The 22,151-nt window shown below is 34.3% G+C and overlaps 2 protein-coding genes across 2 annotated transcripts; one reads left to right on the plus strand and one right to left on the minus strand.

Annotated features, from left to right (window-relative positions):
- Positions 1-2,427: 2,427 nt before the first annotated feature.
- LOC113522666 (protein archease-like) lies at positions 2,428-9,106 on the minus strand. The gene is made up of 3 exons (XM_026908429.3): positions 8,888-9,106; positions 3,736-3,760; positions 2,428-2,844 (listed from the first exon to the last, which is right to left on the minus strand). The coding sequence occupies exons 1-3, from the start codon at positions 8,949-8,951 to the stop codon at positions 2,454-2,456; spliced, it is 480 nt and encodes a 159-aa protein (XP_026764230.2). The 5' UTR covers positions 8,952-9,106; the 3' UTR covers positions 2,428-2,453.
- Positions 9,107-12,054: 2,948 nt separating this feature from the next.
- LOC116413642 (uncharacterized) lies at positions 12,055-16,153 on the plus strand. Its single transcript, XM_031913987.2, has 4 exons — positions 12,055-12,466; positions 13,703-13,792; positions 14,265-14,372; positions 15,890-16,153. Exons 1-4 carry the CDS (start codon positions 12,239-12,241, stop codon positions 16,028-16,030), a joined length of 567 nt encoding a protein of 188 aa, XP_031769847.2. The 5' UTR covers positions 12,055-12,238; the 3' UTR covers positions 16,031-16,153.
- Positions 16,154-22,151: the final 5,998 nt, after the last annotated feature.

Below are 22,151 nucleotides of genomic sequence, written 5' to 3' on the forward strand. Positions count from 1 at the left end.
AGCAGGACTACTATAGTACTGTCTATTCTATTGTACTCTTCTAAATCTTTCGTATACATTGCCTTTTCTTCTGGTGTGGCCATACCTTGCAATACTGGCTTCGGTCTCTTACCTTCCAACTTTAAGAAATCAAAGGGAACAGGAAATGTAATAGATTTAAGATAGAATATTAGTACGTATATTTGTAGTGAAAGTAATATTTATTTCGACAGAACATTAACAAAACAAGTTGCTAGGTAACGCACAGATAAAGAAGAGCACTATCATTGTTAGATAAAGATCTCTTCTTAACAGATATTATGACTGGTATATTTAATAAGAATTATTTTTATACTAATGGTAGCTAGCGCATACTTTTACTCGCTATTTTTTTTTTTGAGTCAAGCCCTGCTCATAGATTAAAGTTAGTATTTACCTATCCTGCTGTAATAGGTGACAGGGAGAAATGATTATTATATCGGGGTGAACGCCACAAAAGAAAAAAAAAATGATTATTAGTAATGGGAACTAGCCGTTAACAATATATTAAATTGAGCCCCCCACATCCCTCTAGAAACCATCTCACCATGCGCTGACGTTTTGTTCTCCTAACGATAAAATTGTTTGGGGGAAGCAATAGCTAGTATTGGAAGTTTAAAAGCCCCATTGTTAGTACAATACCTTCTGAAGTCAATCTCCATATGCTGCCTTGGAAACCATTGTGATTAATTTTTGTCAAATTCGTCACGATAGCCTGTTTTCATTCTCACCAATAGGTAATGTGGGTATATTAACCCTTTGCACTGTCCCCGTACGGGGGACATCAATCGTTTTATCGTTATTGGCAACATTCACATCCTAAGTCAAGGGGTATATTTTGAAATTTCTAATTTAAGGTTGATGAACCTTCTTGTTACATTGGAATACATTTCCATATAAATAAACAAATTCGTCTTGATTGAACATGATAAAAAATTCAAAGTTATTTGCTAACTTTTTAAAGCATAATTACGAGTACCAAGGGTTTAATATAAAATTGTTTTTTTTTTACAACGCAGGGGGCAAACGAGCATGCGGCTCACCTGATGGTAAGTGACTACCGCCGCCCATGATCACCCACAACACCAGCGGCATTGCAGGTGTGCTGCCGGCCTTTTAAAAAGGAATATACTCTTTTCTTGAAGGTTATGTTGTCGTATCGGTTCGGAAATACTGCTGCTGGAAGTTGATTCCAAAGAATGGTTGTGCGTGGAAGAAAGTGCCTTGAAAAACGCACGGTGGAAGGAAAAGAATTGTTAGAAATGGGGGTCTAACTGACCCATTGCTAGAAATACACCCTATCAAATCGACATCCATGCGGATCTACCTGAAAACTATTGTTATTAATTGTAGTGGAATTTGTCATGATGGGCTAAGTGCTCCACCGCGTATACCGATAGTGCAGGCAGGGTTACCATTTCATTATCACCCATTTAAAATATATATCGTCATAGTCGTAGAATACTGACGGATCTATAATATTTATCAGATCAGGTCAGGTGTGACGTACGGACAGTCCCTCTTGGGAACCAGGAACACCTATCATCCTTTACTGCTACCTTACTAGTGTACATCATTTATATAAGTATGTATCTCTATAATACAATTTCATCTTTGTCTGTTAATTTAATCATACAGAGTTACACTCGAGATTCGTTACATGCGTCCATGTAGCTTGCAATTCAAACTGCAGCTGAAAATCAGTACTTTGCTTTTAAGCAAATCTATTACTGAGCTGTAGCCTATTTGGGTCACTAGGATACACATGATGAAAACATATTTTTGTATTTTATCTTATGGTTTATATTTAAAAAACTGTAATTAATTCGATTGTATGAAGTCATTTGTTAATTTACATGTCATAAATAGCTACCATAAAGTGTCTATCTTTTTATTTAGTATATATTGTACACTATAATATATACATAAAATAATATGTAAAAATCATACATCATGTATGACAAATTATAAAAATGCCCATATGGCACAAGCATTTTGCTAATCTTTATGAGAATTTTGCTGGTATTTGTTTTTTTTCCTGAATATACTACTGCCAAATAGAATTTTTCATATTGAAAGAACAAAATCATATCTATTTGTGTAAGTAAATATAATGTGCAAATATGAAGAAATAATTTTTCAAGCTATGAAAATCAACTCATTTTCTTGCACTGCATATTTATAAGTGATTTAACATTTTCAGCCATTCTAGTCTTTCTTTAACCCCAATGGGTGCTAATGTAATTATTTGCCACCAATGCTGTATAAAAAATATATATATTTGACTTTTGCAAACATGTCTTATTTGTATCACATTTACACTACACTCGAGATTAGAGATCACAACATTAGAGATTTTTTATTTAACAATAAATAGTACTTGTGTATTTAAAAATAAACTCAATAAGATAAAAAATATAAAAGAATGTAATTGCTCATATATCTATAATGACAAATACTTCATACTTATTATCCTTTGGTTCATCAACAATTTGCATAGCTGAATATGTTATTGCTTTCACTTCTGTCCCTTGAGGGTGCTTCCCAATTTGGAATTCTTCACCATAACACTTACAAACTATTTTGAATTCTTCAGTATTGAATTCTGTGATAACAACCTTTTTACATATTAAATATGGTTCAACAGAGAATAAATAGAGTAATTCATCAAGAAAGTGATATAACAAGCCCATCATATCATCAGCATTAGCTTCTATTGTATGGACTTCTTTGATTTCCACATAGGCCAGGTCTGTCATGTAGCCAAACATTGCCATGCCACACTGCTCAAATGCTTCCTTCATACTGTTGCCCCATGCATGCAACCTGCAAATTAAATATAATGAAGAATTTATAATAGAACTTTTAAAGTTCAACAGTAGAGGTCAATTGAATAAAGAATTAGATTCTCAACATTTAATTCATCACTTTCACCAGATGCAAACTTTGTGCAAAATTCATCTGCTTAGGCACCTATATCAAACTAATATTTCTGTTGTAAAGTAACTATGTTTTACACAAGTAAAACCTTAATCTTCAAGATTGGTAATGCATGAATGCATATTCTGTAAAATAAATCATTTTCCATCAGAAGTTTTAGGTAGTAATAAAATGTATTTTAAAAAATATGATTATTTACAACCAGTAGCGGTACCTGGTATCATGGTATAGAATGATCATTGAGATGGTGTCCATACTCTAGTCGGTCACTCTGTGTACATAATTGTTAGCTGTTTTATTGATATGTACAAATACACACATTTTATATAATCTGTGTTTTTACTATACAAATAGGGTGCACACTCTTAACAAGATGAGTTGTCAGATTATTAGCCATACTATGTGCACTTAAAAAAACATTTCCAGACAGACAGATTAATATTGATGTATATTATGTTTCTGTTAACTTTTTTGTAATCATTATGAAATCTTCCATAGCTTGCACAATGATTAATAAGTGAGCCCAGCATGGTCTGCCTGCTTAATTGGATATATTTACAGCGATCCCTATGATCACAAGTTATTAATGAAATACAATTAAGTACTGAAATAGAAATGTCACTGAATCCATAGCCCATTACTTTACGATACTGTATTCTTGTTTTTAACAATTCAATTACTAAAATTACCTAATTGAATTTAATGAAACTAGAACAATATAGTTATTCAGAATTGACAACATGTGAAATAATGATAAGTAGCTAATTTTATACTTACTGAACGTCAGCAGTATGATCCAAATCTGAAAGATAATAAAAATTATTATAATAATATTTAATCGTTACGATGAACATTAGGATGATTTTTAAAAGTAAAGAAAACTTATGTTAAGAACCTCCTTGGTTCAATGGCAGGCGATATGCATTCTAGCAGCGCTTGTCAATGTAAAATAAAGAAAAATAATATTTGAATAAATATGACAGATTACCCTTTTGTCTTATATACTATGAACATTGACTGAACTTTCTAACTGACTAATATTAACTAGTGTAGGTAACCAAAATCCTAGTCCTGGTTTTCCTTAACATTGATCCTGATCCCGGCGTTGCTTAATACTGGTGAGTGTTACTACCAATTTCCTATATTAGGTTATGGGCTAATACCAAACTTCAAAATGGATGTGTCGAAATTTCAAATTAATAAACTAGAAGGTGAAAATTGGATACATTGGAAGTATCGCATGTCAGCACTATTAAGGGGAATAGACGGTTTAACGGATGTAATAAATGGATCAATTAAAAAACCGGAAATGCCAGATAGTAGTGCTGGGGATTCAGCAGCTATGGCTAAGTACGAAGAGGACTTACGAAGCTACACTAAGTTGGATAGTATAGCTGTACTTGTAATTACAAATAATATTTCTGATAATATCCTGGATAAAATTCTAAGGTTAACGACCGCAAAGGAAATATGGGATGAATTGCATCGCCTATACGAAGGTGTATGTGAGGACCGCCTGTATGATTTGTGTTTAGAATTTTTCAGATATAAGAAAAATCCTGCTGATGACATAGCTTCACACATCTCGAAGTTGAAAAATCTGTGGTATAAGCTCAAGCAAGAATTAATGAAAGAAGAGGAAGGTAAGGATTTACCTGAAGTTCTATTAATTTGTAAAATCTTGGATACTTTACCTGAAACATATTTTTCATTCAAGTCAAGTTGGCTGTTAATGTCTAAGAAGGATAGGAATATAGAGAATATCACAAGTCAGCTGTGTGCGCATGAAAAGGCACTCGGTAACAATGTAGACAGTGAATCTAGTTGTGAGGCCTTTGCTGTCAAAGGAGTCAAGAAGAAACCTAGTAAGTGTGAAGACAAAGGTAGTAATAACAAGGACAGTAGCAAAAAGTTTAAATGCTTTGGTTGCAAAGAGGTTGGTCACCTTAAGAAAGACTGTCCTAAGAAAGTAGTTTCTCGAAAAGATTGCAGTAGTAAGGGAATTAACATGATGTTACTGACTGTGAATTCGGCTGAAAGTAGTATTGTAGATCGTGACCATTGGAATGTGGATAATGGGGCTACGAATCATGTTACAATGCGGAATGATATCTTTCAAGATTTCGAATACTTCAGTGAAGGTCACACTGTAACTACGGCGGACAAAAATGTGATCAAGGCAGTAGGCAAAGGATCAGTTTGTATTGAGGCCGATGTTAATGGACATACTGTGAGATCGACTTTGAGAGATGTTTGGTATGTTCCTCAGATAAGTAGAAATCTGTTTTCTGTATTATCGACGCAAGATAGGAATCCAGGTAGCGTGTTTGAATCACGGGTCACTACTTGTACTATGAAAATAGGAGGAATGATTACTGTGACAGGAAATAGGGAGAGGTATGGAGGATTATACAAGCTGAATTGTAGAGTCGTACCGCCTATTAATATGTCAGTAAATTTGGTACAGAAAGTTGATATATTGCAACTTTATCACGAACGTTTTGGTCATCAAAATAAAAGACATATAAGAAGTCTGATAGATAGAGAGTTGGGAATAAAAACAAAAGATAGTGAAGAATTATGCGAAGGTTGTATCTTTGGAAAATCTCACAGACAAAAGTTTGGTGTACGAGATAAAGCTACGAAACCTGGAGAACGCATACATTCGGATGTTTGCGGGCCCTTTCCATCTAGTTATTCCAAATTACGATATTTTGTACTTTTCAAAGACGAATATACACGTCATCGTTTTGTGTATTTTCTTCGGAATAAGTCGGAAGTACACGAGAAATTGAAACAGTTTCTAGTTGAAGCTAAAGTAGCTGGTCATGTTGTTAAGGAACTATTGAGTGACAATGGTGGTGAATTCGACAATGCACAAGTACGGAAAATATTGGTGGAAAATGGAATAAAGCAAAGACTGACGATGCCGTATACACCGGAACAAAACGGGAATAGCGAAAGAGATAACAGAACGATCGTGGAATGTGCTAGAGCTATGATGCATGCACATGAAAGGTTACCTGAAACTTTGTGGGCTGAATTGGTGAATACTGCTGTATATATTTTGAACAGGACAGGGCCAACGTCAGTGGAACACAAGTCACCCTCAGAACTTTGGACTGGTATAAAGCCAAGGATTAAACACATGAGGATTATTGGGTCATCATGTTATGCTCACGTGCCTAAACAGACTCGGAAAAAATTACATAAGAAAGCTATGAAATGTATTCTAATAGGGTATGATAATGATGATGGATATCGTCTCTGGAATGGTTCTACTGGTTTAGTAAGGTCAAGAGATGTGACATTTGATGATATGTCTCTGCTTAGAGGTGAATCACTGAAGGTGTGTGAACCCATGCAAGCAGAATTTTCTAGCAATGTAATTGAGTTGCAACCTTTAGCATTACAAGAGATAACTCAACAGAGGAATGATGAAAAATTACCTCATGTAGAATCTTCTGATGCTCAGAATATTGTAATTGATAATGATGAAGTTGAAGGTCTTGTAAATAATGATGAGTTCATTGATAGAGAAGACACTTCTGTTATTAATGAAGATATATTTGATGATGCAAGAAGTAATACGCTAGAACAAACAATTGAATGTGGGGGAGTATTAGAAGGAAATGACGAAGCCGAGCTTCACGAAACTATGGATGAACATGAGATTATAGAGGAAAGTAGTCGTATTCTTAGAGATAGGTCATCGCTTCGTCTACCACAGAAATTCAATGATTTTGTTCTATATAATATAAATGGAGAGAGCACTGGTAATCAACTGGAACCTAATAGCTACAAGGAAGCTGTGAGAAGTGCTGAAAGTAAACTTTGGAGAAAGGCAATGGATAAGGAAATTAATTCTTTGAAGGAAAATAAAACTTGGGTGTTGGTAGATCTCCCGAAAGGTCGGAAAGTCATACCCTGCAAGTGGGTTTTCAAGGTCAAATTAAATGCTGACGGGAATGTCGACAAATACAAGGCTAGGCTTGTTATTAAGGGATATAGTCAGAAGAAAGGCGTGGACTATTATCAAACATTCAGTCCTGTAGCAAGAATGGCGACCATTAGAAGTGTATTAGCTGTTGCCGCTAGTGAACAGATGCATATGGCGCAATTTGATGTATCCACTGCATTTCTGTATGGCGATCTTGATGAAGAAATCTACATGCGACAGCCGGAAGGTTATGAAGATAACTCTGGTAAAGTTTGTTTACTGAAGAAAAGTCTTTATGGTTTGAAGCAGGCACCTCGGTGCTGGAACAAGCGTATATTAGATTTTTTCAAGGAAATCGGTTTGAAAGTATCTGATGCTGATCCATGCCTTTTCACAAGAAAGGAGTCTAGCGAGAAGCTCATTGTGGCTCTTTATGTGGATGATGGTTTGGTAGCTGCGTCTAATCAGAAACTGATCGAAAATTTCCTAAAAGATTTAATGGGAAAATTTAAAATCACAACGAAGTCTGTATCCTACTTTCTCGGTATAGAGATAATAACCAGAGAAGACGGCATAAAAATTCATCAGAAGTGTTATGTGAACAAAGTTCTTCGACGGTTTGGGATGGACAGCTGCAGACCGGTGCATACACCAATTGTTAGAGACATGTCTCAAAACCGGGATAAGGTCGACATGAGTAATATGTTGTTGAATTATAGACATATTGTTGGAGCCTTAGCATATCTCATGGTTGGAACGAGACCTGACATTGCATTTGCTGTTAGTGTCGTCTCAAGAAATTTGGAAAATCCAACTGAAGATGATTGTGTAAAGCTGAAACGGATTCTGCGTTATTTACAACATACGCAAGATATGGGTATTTTGTATCAAAAGGACTATAAAAAGGGCATCATAGAGTGTTATAGTGATGCTGACCATGGAGGAGACGTTGGTACTGGAAGGTCAACTTCTGGAGTACTGTGCATGTTTGCTGGTGGTGCTGTATCTTGGATGAGTCAAAGACAAGCAAGTGTTGCAATTTCCCAGAGGGAGACTTTGTACAAAAGTCGATTGCTTGGGTACCTCTGTCCCATTCGTGTTTCAACCGTGAAGCAGTTGTGTTTGCATGACTGTGTTTCGGTTTGAAGGGTGGGATATGGCGTGAATTTACAGGGTACAGAGGAATAACACCTGAGTCCTCAGGAATGGCAACGCATGGGGGGTATCATGGGTGAAACAGTATAGTCTGCTATGTCCATGGTACTGCTCATGTCTATAGGCGACGGTTACCACTTTCCATCAGGTGGGCCGTCAGCTTGTTTGTCATTCTAAGTTGCATAAAAAAAAAAAAAAAAAAAAAAAAAAAAAAAAAAAAAAAAATTTCAACCACTGAAGCAGAAATTGTTGCAGCCAGTGAAGCAGCTCGAGAATGCATTTGGCTAACTAGGATACTAAGCGAACTTACTGAAATACAGTGTCCTCCTGTATTACAAGTGGACAATGAAGCCGCGGTGAGACTAGCGGAAAATCCTGAGTTTCACAAGAGAACAAAACATATTCTCATCAGGCACTTCTTTGTTCGAGAACTTGTGACAAAAGGTGATCTCATGGTTCAGAAAATTAGCAGTGAGTGGCAGCTTGCCGATATTTTTACCAAAGCTTTACCAAAGCCAAGGTTAGAGAAGATTAGTAAGCTGCTAGGATTACACATCGAGAGAAGATGTTAAGAACCTCCTTGGTTCAATGGCAGGCGATATGCATTCTAGCAGCGCTTGTCAATGTAAAATAAAGAAAAATAATATTTGAATAAATATGACAGATTACCCTTTTGTCTTATATACTATGAACATTGACTGAACTTTCTAACTGACTAATATTAACTAGTGTAGGTAACCAAAATCCTAGTCCTGGTTTTCCTTAACATTGATCCTGATCCCGGCGTTGCTTAATACTGGTGAGTGTTACTACCAATTTCCTATATTAACTTACACTCATATTTAATAGATGGAATGTTATAATCATCTTCAGTAAAGTCTCCTGATTCTTCATCCATTTTAATATATATTGTGATATAAATAAAAACAAGGTATAATAGTTAATACACCTTATCACATTTATTTATAATATTACTTAGAACTGAAATAATTGATTACACAAAATTTAAATATGATTCACAACAAAATTCACAAATGAAAATTTTCTGACTTTGTCAATGTCATCAGCCGTCAAGCTGTCATTTCCAATAGTAGAAGGAGAATACCACAGATACTGATTATCCTTAATTTATAAATTCCAACTCATTCAATATCTATGCTAGAAGAAATTATAACAGTTTTTGCTGTAAAGAAACTGTACCTAATAAATCTCAATAATAAAATGATACTTACTTACGATTAATGTTTTATACGAGTATATACTGTCACAATAAGCTAGCTGGACTATTTTGGTGTTCATTTATAATCTTTCACTGGTGCCCTACCAATCAAGTATATCAGGGTTATTGCTAGCAATAAACTTATTATACTTTATTACTAACAATTTCTCCCTCCACTCCTGAATGATAAATATGAAATGATAATATAAAAAATAACCTCATCTGCACTATTAATCTATGTTGGCGAGGTACCATGATGAGGCTAAGTGAGAATGAAGTCTTGTCACCCGGAACCACTTATCACTGGTCGAAGTTGGTCTGGCAGGGTTTATTTCTAACAAATGAGCTACTATTTTTTTTTATACAACTTAGAATGGCAAACTAGCAGACGGCCCACCTGATGGAAAGTGATAACCGTCGCCTATAGACATGAGCAGTACCATGGACATAACAGAGTATACTGTTTCGCCTATGATACCCCTCATGCGTTGTTATTCCTCTGTACCCAGTAAATTCACGCCATATCCCACCCTTCAAACCGAAACACAGCCATGCAAACACAACTGCTTCACGGTTGAAACACGAATGAGACAGAGGTACCCAAGCAATCGACTTTTGTACAAAGTCTCCCTATAGTATTATGGTACTAATCCACATTATTAATAATCCCCTCTCCCCCGGAGATTAACATTGTTGGTTTTGTATAACAAAGTATAACAACGTCGTTAATATCCGTTAACTTTAAGAAACAATTGAAGAATTCTCGAACATTTCCAACTAATTATTTAAAAAATACTCTCCCAATGAATTAAAATGTTAAAAAATAGAAAGAGTTACATATAAACCTATAATTAAAAATTATGTACCTATAGATTTAAATTTTTTTGATAAATTATTTTTCTATGATAGTTCAAATTTTCAATGATAGCTTAATAACTTACTTCGAAAGCAGAACACTTTTTATTTGCAACGTTGTCACATTTCGTTGAGCTAAAGTTATGAGCGCTCTTATTTCATTTCAGCCATTATCCATCCACTGCTGTACATAAACCCACCCCCATAGACTGCTATAAGGAACGGTCCTGAGCTACTTGCATCCATTGACTCCCTGCAATGCATTTTAGGTCGTCACTCCATCTATTGAGGGGGTCGCCACACCAGAATCTTTCTTTCTTATCAGTTGTCGGTTTTCCAAACCATTGCCACTTCAGCTTGCTTATTCTTTGGGCTATGTCGATTGTCGGTGCTTTTACGGATATTCTCGTTTCGAATTCTATCATGCAAAGAGACTCCGAGCATAGCTCTCTCCATAGCCTGCTAAATAATTAGAAATTTTTGTATACGGGCAATTGTATAGGACCATGTTTTGGTTCCAAAAGTCATCACTAGCAACATGCACTGGTTAAAGACCTTTGTCTTCAAACTCTAAGGTATTTTGGATGAAAAGATGTGGCGTAGTTTTCCAAACGTTGCCCAGCCGAGTGGGTTTTGTCGGTTGATCTCTCAATCGAAATTATTTTTTTTATTTTAATGGATGATAATGGAATGATATACCCGCGCTATCGGTATACACCGGCGGGGCACCAGTGAGGGATGATAGGTGAGGATGAAGTAGGTCAGTTAGCCCATCGTGACGAATTCAACAAGAATTGTTCACGATGGTTTCCAGGGAGAACCACGTGGAGGTCGACCTAATAGGGCATATTGCTAGCAATGGGACTATCAAACTCCATTGCTAATAATCCCTTTCCCCCCTCTCAATCGAAGTTGGACTTACCCATTCGGACAACTTGTCCCAGGTATACATATCCATCGACAACTTCGAGCGTAGTATTTTCAATCATAACCGGTATAGGTGTGACATGGACGTTAGATGTTATGATTTTAGTCTTGTCCATATTCATCTTAAGACCTACCTGTTGAGAAATACCATTGAGGTCATTGAGCATGGCATTAAGATCCTCAAGAGATTCCGCCATGTTTACTATTTTATCGACAAATTAAAGGTGAATGATGAATTCGCCATTGACGTTTATACCGTATCTTTTTTCCAACCCAAGAGTTTGAAAATATCTTCCAATGCAGCTGTAAAAAGTTTCGAGGACATGACATCACCATGTCTTATACCTTTCTGCACTGGAATGGGTTTCGTACGTTTCGTTTTCCCTGGTTCTGTACTCGGATAGACATTATAGCCGTATTGTACATACACTTCAACACTTCCATATATCTATCTACAGTAAATCTGGTACCGCTTGAGGAACTGTAGTACCCCCAATTCCTCGACCGAATCAAAGGCTTTCTCATAGTGCAGACATAGTGGCAGATTATACACTACAGTTGTGTATAATTTGCCGTAGTGTATGTATGTGATCTATGGTGCTATAGCCCTTTCGGAAACAGATTGTTCTGGGGGCTGAAAGTCGTCGAGTTTGTGTGTAAGACGATTGGTCAGGACTCTCTAAGATGGAGCGCTCTTATTTATTTACTTATTTTAGATAAAAAAAAAATCTTATTAATGTAATCAACTACATAGGGCAGACAAAGAAAAGGTCTGGAATAGTTGCACCGACAAAAAGAAACTGTTAAATGAAAAGAGAGAATGTAATCATGTACCGTAACTTCGTCCCTGCATTTGTATCAGTGTATGTAGATGCGTGAGTTTTGGCATACTTATAATCTCTCATACTTAGTCTACTTTATATTATGTCTATGGTCTAAAGCACCATACTCACAAACCGTTCTATTCTATCTTTGCCTTTCTTTCACATTTTTTTTTTCCTTTAGTCTCTTTAGTCTGTGCTGCAAACTATTAATGTCAATATATGAAAAAAAAATTTTTGATTTCATTTGTAATTGTTCGATTATTTTGATCTTCATTCATTTTTTACAACATAATATTTTAACGGCACCTAAAGCATTATTTTATATAATTTCTTCTATTATTATTGGTGAAAATACTGAAGATGGATCCAATAGCAATTTTACAAAGCAGGATAGAACAGTTGGAAGCGAAATTAGGTTTGACTCCGAATGCAGATTTAGACGGCCAACAAGGAGATTCGGCTACAACAAACTTGTTAAATGCAGCTCAAGCCATTAACAGTGCGACTGCTGGTCATGAGAAGTTAACAGAAGCTATGCAAATTGCTACAGAGTTGAATAATTATACTGATCCGAATTTCGTAGAAAACGTAAGTATACTTGCATTTTTTTTTAATATGATCATAACTAAAAATTTTTTAAAAGTACTTCTGGACTGATATGACTTCATAACTTTCAAGAAAAAAGCATATACCTTTTTAAAATGCCCGTAGCACATCTGCAGTACCTCTGGTTTTGCGAATGCTCATTGCTCATGGGCGGCGGTAGTCATCATCATGTGAGCTGCACGCTCGTTTACCTCCTGTGTTATAAAAAAAATTGTAATCATTAAATGATAGTTTTCCGTATGCAACTGGTACCAAAACACACCTCAATAAATTAAACATTATACAAAATAGGACTTTAAGAATATGTGGCAGCTTCATTAAGAGCACTCCCATTCATGTAATAGATCCCAAACTTGCTCTCCCTCTCCTGTTTGTATGTAGGCATTGACTGGGGAACAAATTTTGGCTGCGTGACTTCTGTCTTTGATAACCAAATCATGCAATTGGTAGTGAACTTATCATCAAATAACTGTAACTATTGGTATAATAAAATAAAGTCCATCTTGATGTACATAGTAGCCTAAAAGAGGAGAATATACACAAGAGCCTTTTACTTGATATGTATAGTTTAAATAGCTGGGTTACATCCATTGATGTGAAGTTCTGTATGTGTTTAGATGTAAAAGATGTTAACAACACAAAACATAATATTATTGGTTCTGTTTTAAAGTATCTCACTATATATATGTTGAAGTGAGGCTATAAAGAATTTCATAAAATACATACAGATGGATTAAAAGATTCTCAAGGTGTAGGGGTGACACTGTTTGACTCGAAGTTTAGAAAAGCTGTTATGTGGAATCTTGATAAAAAAAAATTCTAAGGGAGCTAAGCAGTTACCAAATTATACATATTTTAATAAAATAAAAGTCTTTTTACATTTGCTGGTGGAATATGGTCCAAATTACAACCTGAAACAGTGAATTCTGAGGGTTATGTCTTTATATAATGGTAACATCAATATATATTTGGTTAACTGGCAGTCGCAATGCCAAATCCCTATATCTGTGAGTAAAGGTATTACTGATAAATTGATAAACCTAATATTCAGACATTCCCTATGAGGCTGGTAGTCACCCAGGTCTACTGTAGCCACAACAAAAATTATAATTAAATAAAAAATGACATTAAATGTTTAACATTCAAGGTTCATAAGGATCTTTAAACTTATATTTACACTTAAGAATATTGTAATATTATTTACTCTATTTATTGCAGATTCAACAAAACAACATCCATATGCAAGAAGTATCTGCTGCAGAACCTATTTTGAGACACCACTGCCAATGCATGCATAGATGCAAACAAGTATGTCATTTATTACATAAAATATATATTTTTTATACAACTATTTATAACAAATTTTTATTTTTAGATGGGTAGAGAATAGACTGCACTTTCATATAGTGATATACCAGTGATCTAAATGTCTCTCCTACAAAAATATCGAACATGATTGAGAAATTGTTGGGTTTCTTTTATTATTCATAATCATTATTTTATCAAATAGGGTACACAAGACTTCATGCAATAAAATAACACCAATGTTAACACCTCAAGTGTTTAAGTAATATAATCATTCCATCCTAAATATATTTAGCAATTTAAAAATATCCAAAAATGACATCTGCATAGGGTTGCCATTCTTTGCAGATTACTTAGATATCTGACTTATATATTATGACTTAGATTTGTTAATTTTTTTATAGACAAAAAAATATTTGATAATATTTGCTATTAGGAATTTATTATTTTTAGTATAGACATTGTTTTTCTTTAGGCAGCACCAGTACTAGAGTCAGAAGCTATTCAGCAAGTCCCTCAGATGCAGAAAGTGGTTGATAAAATGCATGCTGCAGCGGCCGAGGTTAAAGCTGAAGCAGATTCGGTATAACTTTTTAATTTTTGTATAATTTATAATAAAACCTGGAATGACAAACCAGCTGACAGTCCACATGATGGAAAGTAATAACAATTCTCTAGAACCATGTTCAAAAACTAATATTTTAATGAGGCTATTATTTTATGGTTCATTAAGTACATATTAAACTAAATCTTACTATTCTATACTTATAATAAATCTGTAGAGAGGTCAATTCTGTACATGAAATATATTTCCAAAATAATTATAAGGGGGTGATTAGTGATCGATACTGATGGCAAAAATGCAATTAGTAAAATTTTTGTTTGTATATTCATTATAGAAACAAAAACTACTCTATGGATTTTAACGAAACTTGGTAAAATTATTCTTTAGTAAATAATAATTCATAGAAATGTCAAACCTCTGATAAATTTATTTTAAGGATTGAACTGTTTTGTCTCTATCTTTTATGCTAAATTCATAATTAAAAAAAGTGACAAAACAGTTAAAATAGGTTTGTGTTTTAGTTTTTATGAGTAAAAGGCTAAAATTATAACTGAAAAATATCTGTACATGAGAAATATTTTAGATGAATTGAAATGAGGGTTCTTTTAGGAGCTAAAACTTTTAGAAATTTTATATGTGTGTTCCAGCATCACATAAAATCTACTATACCAAATTGAATGCAATTTACATAGTAGTGTTTCTGAAGGTGGACTTAAAATTTGGTATAAAACATATATCAAATATTGACCATATACTTGATATCTAAAAGTAGTCTATTTCATTGGTTTTTCTACTCGTGAAATCCATGCATACAAAGTAGCAGGAAAAAACCTCCATCTATTAGAAATTTAGTTCATACTGGTTTTTAGGATAAAGATTTTGTTGTGTTATGAAATTAAAACTTTAATTGGATATAGAGAATGGTGCTACAGAAGCGACCCCATTACAACCTACCTTAGTTATATGACATTATATTATATACGTGCAGACTAGAAGCATGAATAGGAATAATAGAATATGCTTTGTTTTGCCAAAGGTTGACTGAGAGAGAATGCTATATAGTATTAAGTCCGCCTTGTGTACCAGACATTTTTTTTTTGTAATGTGGTCAATAAAACATAAATAAATAAATATGATTGGAGATAACTACTTTTGATACCATAAGAATACTAAACTTGTAACATAAATTTATTTAATACCCATTGCATATCTCATAAAATAAGTTTGAGATATTTCAATATCTGTGCAGCAACTGTTATCATTAAAAAGATGAAATGTGGCCACTAAAATTTTATTTTTATTTATTTCTTAAACTGGACAATCAGACATAATTATTAAATTTATTTTTATGACTGGGAAATCTTGGATCTAGTTATAATAAAAACTGCCTTTTCTGATGGCTGTGACATATAATGTGCCTATTTCTTGAATAAAATATAAATATAAGCCATAAAAAAATCCATCAATAAATAAAATGGAAGACTTTACAAGAAAAAATCTAATTAGAAAATGTTCCACATATTACATTGTTCCAGGTATCGTTGGGAGTGCAACAATTAGCAGAAACATGTGGTGCAGCTGCATCTAATGCTTCCGAGCAACTTACAAATGTGGCACAGAAAGTGGAACAAGTTGAGCAAAAGATGTTTCCCAAAAGGAGAAATGGACTTGACTAAGTATATATGAGTCTTGTCCTTTTTGGTGCTTCATTTAATTTCGTTGTGATTTAATTATTATTATTACAGCTTTACTAAATTATTTTGTATTATTAAAAAATTAAATAGTATATTATGTACTTATTTAATCTATATTTTTTATAAATCTATAACCTAATATATGTCGTCCGGGGAGGGGGGGATTGTTATTAATGCGGACTTCCAGACCCATTGCTAGCAATATATCTCGTCAGGTCGACCTCCATGTGGTCCCCCCTGGAAACCACCTGCTGAATTCCAGTTGTGTTTATAGCTATTTTATAAGCTAATTGACCTGCTCTTTCATTTTCACTTATCACCCCTCACTGGTTCCCCGCCAGCGTTTTGTAATATCTTTATTAACAATCGAGATGTAACTTATCAAATTATGTAAAAAAAATCATCCAACATTTAAATGTCGTGTGGTCTTGTTATAGAATGGAGCACTCGTTCCTTTCCCATGGATGGACGATTAAGGGAACTAAATAGTCGAGGATGAACAGCAACATCCCTCTTGAAACATCACCAAAACCGAACTGTGGTTGCCAACACGTTTTCTAAGTGTGGCAACTACTAGCAAACGCGCCTTATGGGGAAGGCCTATATTTAACAGTGGACAGTTAAAAACTAATATCATAATGATAATAATGTTATTTTCAGCCTAGTTATATAGATAATATATATATATTTAATTTAATGATAAAAAAATACACATCAGTCATTTCATTGTTTGGTTTATAAAAATACAGAATAATCTATAAAAATGTACTTCGATAGTTTTCATCCGCAGGCTGATTACTTATAAATAAAATTAGCAAACATTGTAGAATCGCTTCGTGACCACTTGCTAATTGTCAAATAAATTGTATTATGTACCACGATTGCTTTTCTCTAATAAATAGCGCTACTGGAGGTGAAAAAGCACTGCCGAGTTAGGACCAACTTTTATTGCTTATTAATTATTTTTATATAATACAAATTAGATCAAAAATGAAGACTGACAAGAATTATCAACCTACAAGTACAAGACTTACAAGCGAATCTGTAAAACAAAATCTGAGATTGGCTAGAGTTATCTCGTTTTCAGATAGATCCTCTACAACCAGTATATATAGTTAGTGCACTCATCCACATATCACAGAGACGCCATCGACGACTGGAATAGCATCCACTGCCTTTGTCGCCAGCTATCCAAGTCCCAGTCCCTAATCCGACCTCTACTGGTAAGCGACGGGACGCCGAGTTACCGTGCGGAGATCCACACCAATCACTTCGAATGCTAGTTATACCCTATCCCGACTGCGGACGCCGAATGCGAAAGCCCACGGCAGCGATAATGTCCCGAATACGGCATTGCACCATCTGCCGCCACGCACTATAGTGGCAATGAGCTATAGGTACATTTACATGATTTTTTTATGATGAGCCAACTGTCTTGCTTTCATCCTTACCTATCATCTCTCACTGATGCCCCGCCATTGTATACCAATAGCGCTACGCAGTTGCGCTAAATACGCTATTTCAATAACATCCATTTAAAAAAAACTACCTTTTTATTTTTATCTATCATCCCTCTCTGGTCTCCCGCCCACGTATACCATTAGTGATGGCGGATTACCACTATATTATCATCCATTAATAAAAATATCTATGTACATTGGTTTCTTTATTATCAACCGATTTAAAAAAGAAGAGGTTAAATTTGGTTGTATTTATTTTATATTTGTTATCTCATAACCCCGTCAAAAAATTGGTTCTATAGAAATTTCATCAAAATCAGTCTAATAATTTAGTTTTGAAATCAAAGTAACTAGTTTGGCCATAATTAAATTTGGATTTTGTGGAATATAATTAAGAATTATTTACTGACAAGTTATGAGGCAAACGAGAAGGGGGTATAGATGTTAGGGTTTAGGCTAAATAGCAATAAAAAAAAATTAGGCGACTTGGGGTCCAATTTTTGGCAAATCTTGGACCATTTTGTCTGGTAACACTAATATTAGTATTGCCAAGAATCAACATTTTGAACTATAAAGAAGATGTTCAAAAAGATTTTCTATCCAGAGCCGTAAAACATACATAAAAAAAAAAAACTAAGTATTCAAATCCTAAGAACAATGAATTGTATAGAAGGAATGATAAAATAGAAATTGTAAATCATATGGTTGCCTCATAATTAGTAAAAAGAGAATGAAAGATACACCTTCAGTTACTACTTTTGTCAATTCATAGTAGGCTAGTATAATGCCAATTTACAATTGAACCATGCTGGCAATCACAATGCTAACTGTTACCTTTACAAATATTGATGGATCAATACAATTGTAGTCTAATATTTTTTTATTTATACTTATATTTTACTAATATGGTGGAAAGGTATTTGTGGTTCCACTGAGTTAAGCAAAGTAGATTCGTATTCTATCATTCGTATTTATTTTATATCAGGCTACAACTGAAAAGCATTCTTTTGTTCTATGATTGTAGCAAACATTCAATTTTTTATTTTAATTTTGAGATTGAGACATTATGTGATGAACTTGATTGATGTTTATTATTTTTAAATCTAAGTATTTATTATATATTATACACATGAAATTACATAAATTGTGAAAATGATATGGATAATTCAAGTTTAAAACAGGAACCTTTAGTGGACCAAATTTAATAAGACCAAATATTTAAAACATCGGAATCGCTGCAATAGAGTGTGTAGGAATGCACATGCACAACAACGCTACATTCATGACTCTATCGCAGAGCGAGATCCCGGCAAAGTCTGGAAGTTTCTTAGGACATTAGGATCCAGTAATACCCAACAGAATAGCATATATGTTAACTTAGATGTTAACTTTCTTAACCTGCATTTTTCAACATCTCCTGTAGTTGATGTTAATAATAAAACTAAAACATTATCACATCGCTGCAATAGAGTGTGTAGGGATGCACATGCACGACAACGCTACATTCATACTCTATCGCAAAGCGAGATCCCGGCAAAGTCTGGGAGTTTCTTCATAACTTTCTTAACCTGCATTTAATAAAACTAAAACATTAACATCTTTCCTTGCTTCTGACTCCTAATTATTCGCCATTTGTTTTCAATCAATTTACAAAGTGTGACGTTAAGAGGAGCATTATTTCTATAATATCTAATGCAGTAGGTACGGGTTGTATCTGTAAGATGAACGTACCTAGTTTAAATATGTATAAAAGGAACGCATCTCAATTGACAGATGACATTAGTTGACATGTATGTACTAGCGGATTTTCCGGTTGTTTTCCCACCTTTGTTCACTCTCTTGAAGTTAATAAATATGTTTGCAATTAAATAAGTTTTATTTAAATATAACAGTATCAGTAGTAACATGATTATCCCGATTCTTGATGAGATATTATCTGTAATTTGCTTAATCCTGAACCGCTCTATTGAAACATATGTTTTCCCAAAGTGTTGGAAAGACGCACAAATCATCCCTATTCCAAAAAAGAACAATCCTGTGTCTTTCTCCGACTTGCGACCTATCTCTATTCTACAATTCCTCTCTAAAGTGCTTGAACGCCTTATTCATACTCAACTGACAAATTTTCTTACCCAAAACAACCTATTAAATCCTTTTCAGTCTGGCTACCGACCCGGTCATAGCACAGTAACAGCACTAGTTAAGATTACTGATGATATTCGATCGGATATGGAACACGGCCAGCTGACCATCCTAACGCTCCTAGATTTTAGCAATGCATTCAATACCGTCGACTTTGACATCCTACTGGAACTGTTACGCTCTCTTAACGTATTCTCATCTGTTGTTGAGTGGTTTCGTGATTACTTGTGTGGACGCCGGCAGCTGGTTTAAAATAACGATGTGTCTTCATCGTGGTGCGATGCTTTTGCTGGCGTTCCGCTAGGTGGCGTCTTGTCTCCTCTCTTTTTTCAGTGCTTATAAATACAATATCAAATCAACTAGCTTCACTCTACCATCTATATGCAGACGACTTACAAATGTATACTCAGGCTCCTATATACGAATTGATCGATGCTATTGCATTTACAAACCAGGATCGCAAACATATAAGTAAATGGAGTAAAGCTTTTGGCCTAAAAGTAAATCCTACCAAATCTCAGGTAATACTAGTAGGTAGTCCCAAGCTAATCCAAAAGGTAGATTATTCGACGCTAGTACCTATAACTTTTGGTGAAGTGGTTATTCTCTTCAGGGCATCGGTAAAGGATCTAGGTGCAATTATTGATAGTTCTCTTACTTGACGGCCACAAATAGAAACTGTCAGCAGGAAAGTTTTCGGATCAGTATGCTCACTTCGTAGACTGCGTAATTTCCTTCCTACTGCTGCCAAAATTGCGCTATCCCAATCTCTTTTACTTCCAATTCTTGATTATGCCGGTATTTGTTATCAACGCTCAAGTTTAAGCTGGTCTTCACGTGAGATCCGTCACGGAAAACCAGCTTAAACTCGAGCGTCTTCAAAACGTTTTTATCAGGTTTATTTTCGGTCTCAGAAAATATGATCATATTTCCCAGTTCCGCGCTAAGCTCAGGTAGCTTCCTATTCGTTTTCGCCAGAATACTCACATTCTTTCACTGCTCCACAATATCCTTTTCAACTCTTCTCCTCACTACCTGAAGATGCGGTTTGATTTTCTACACTCGGTCAATTCTTTTAATCTAAGGTCTTCTGAGGGCCTCCAGCTGAAGACTCCAGTACATTTTTCTAGTTTTTATGATAAATCGATTACGGTGCAAGCTGTACGACTATGGAATAGTTTACCAGTCTCTATACCAAGCATAAAATGTCTGCCTAGTTTTAAAACGAAACGTAAGGATTTTTATTTGAGCAAGTTGTCATCTTTTTAATTTGTATATTTGTCTGGTTAGCATACTTATTTCTTGAGATATCTAAAAGTTTTATAACTTAATGTTTTATGTATAGGTATATGTAAACAGTATGTATGTATGTATATATATATATATATATATATATATATATATATATATATATATATATATATATATATATATATATATATATATATATATATATATATATATATATATATATATATATATATATATATATATATATATATATATATATATATATCTCTATATTAAGAAATAATAGACTTTAATTGTGCCTCTGATCAAACTGTTTATAATTACTCCTCTCCATCCAAAGGTTGCCTAGAAGAGATCGCTTTTAATGATAAGGTCGCCCATTGTTTTCTCATTGTGATTATTTCTTGTAATTGTTTATATTTATAATAAATTTACTATTGTAATCTTTTGGATCAATGTTGTAGAGACACTACAATAAACCACAAGCACTGTAATGTGCTGAGCTTCAGCAGTAACCTCTAGTAAGTATAACGATAACTAATAAATGCCAATTGTAGTGATTGTACCCATTAAAATGTCTAAACAGCTCACATCTCATCAAATGTATGTGTAAATATTGTTTAAATAAAGATTTATTTATATTTTATATTGGTAAAAATGTCTAAATATAAATTTATTATACTAAATCCGAAAAGTTTGATCGATAATTATCAATGGCTCTAGCTCTTACGTTGGTCTCTTTTTGAAATGTCAAATCACTAACTAGATGTGGGTTAAAACATGACAAACATATTATATGGCCGTATAACTCTACCACATTGGGGGAAAAGGGATTGTTCGCAATTGAGTTTGACAGCCCCATTGCTAGTAATATGCCTTATTAGGTCGACCTTTACATGGTTCCCCCTGGAAACCATCGTAAACAATTCTTGATGAATTCGCCACGATGGGCTAACTGACCTGCTTTATCTCACCTAACATCCTTCACTGGTGCCCCACCGGTGTATACCGATAGCGCGGGTGGGGTTACCATTCCATTTTCACCCATAAAAAAAAAACTACTATATTCAAATACAACCTGCTTGCATACTTTTGACATAAACTGTATTGAAAATATAATCTACTAATATAAAATTGGTTATGGACAAATAATTGACATATCAAACATTTTCTATACACTAGCCTGCTATGAATTGTCAAAAATAGCAACTGATGGTATATCTTTCATCCACTTTTTACTAATTATTTTT

The sequence above is a fragment of the Galleria mellonella genome, unplaced genomic scaffold (assembly GCF_026898425.1).
Source record: "Galleria mellonella isolate WM207_F2 unplaced genomic scaffold, CSIRO_AGI_GalMel_v1 utg38, whole genome shotgun sequence".
Taxonomy (NCBI): domain Eukaryota; kingdom Metazoa; phylum Arthropoda; class Insecta; order Lepidoptera; family Pyralidae; genus Galleria; species Galleria mellonella.

Excerpts from the sequence above, each read along its gene's own strand:
- LOC113522666 (XM_026908429.3), bottom strand. The coding sequence starts at position 8,951 with ATGGATGAAGAATCAGGAGACTTTACTGAAGATGATTATAACATTCCA. Across the intron at positions 3,761-8,887 it reads TCCATCTATTAAATATGAGT|ATTTGGATCATACTGCTGAC; the intron begins GTAAGTTAATAT and ends ATTATCTTTCAG. Across the intron at positions 2,845-3,735 it reads GATCATACTGCTGACGTTCA|GTTGCATGCATGGGGCAACA; the intron begins GTAAGTATAAAA and ends TTTAATTTGCAG.
- LOC116413642 (XM_031913987.2), top strand. The coding sequence starts at position 12,239 with ATGGATCCAATAGCAATTTTACAAAGCAGGATAGAACAGTTGGAAGCG. Across the intron at positions 12,467-13,702 it reads ATCCGAATTTCGTAGAAAAC|ATTCAACAAAACAACATCCA; the intron begins GTAAGTATACTT and ends TATTTATTGCAG. Across the intron at positions 13,793-14,264 it reads GCATGCATAGATGCAAACAA|GCAGCACCAGTACTAGAGTC; the intron begins GTATGTCATTTA and ends GTTTTTCTTTAG.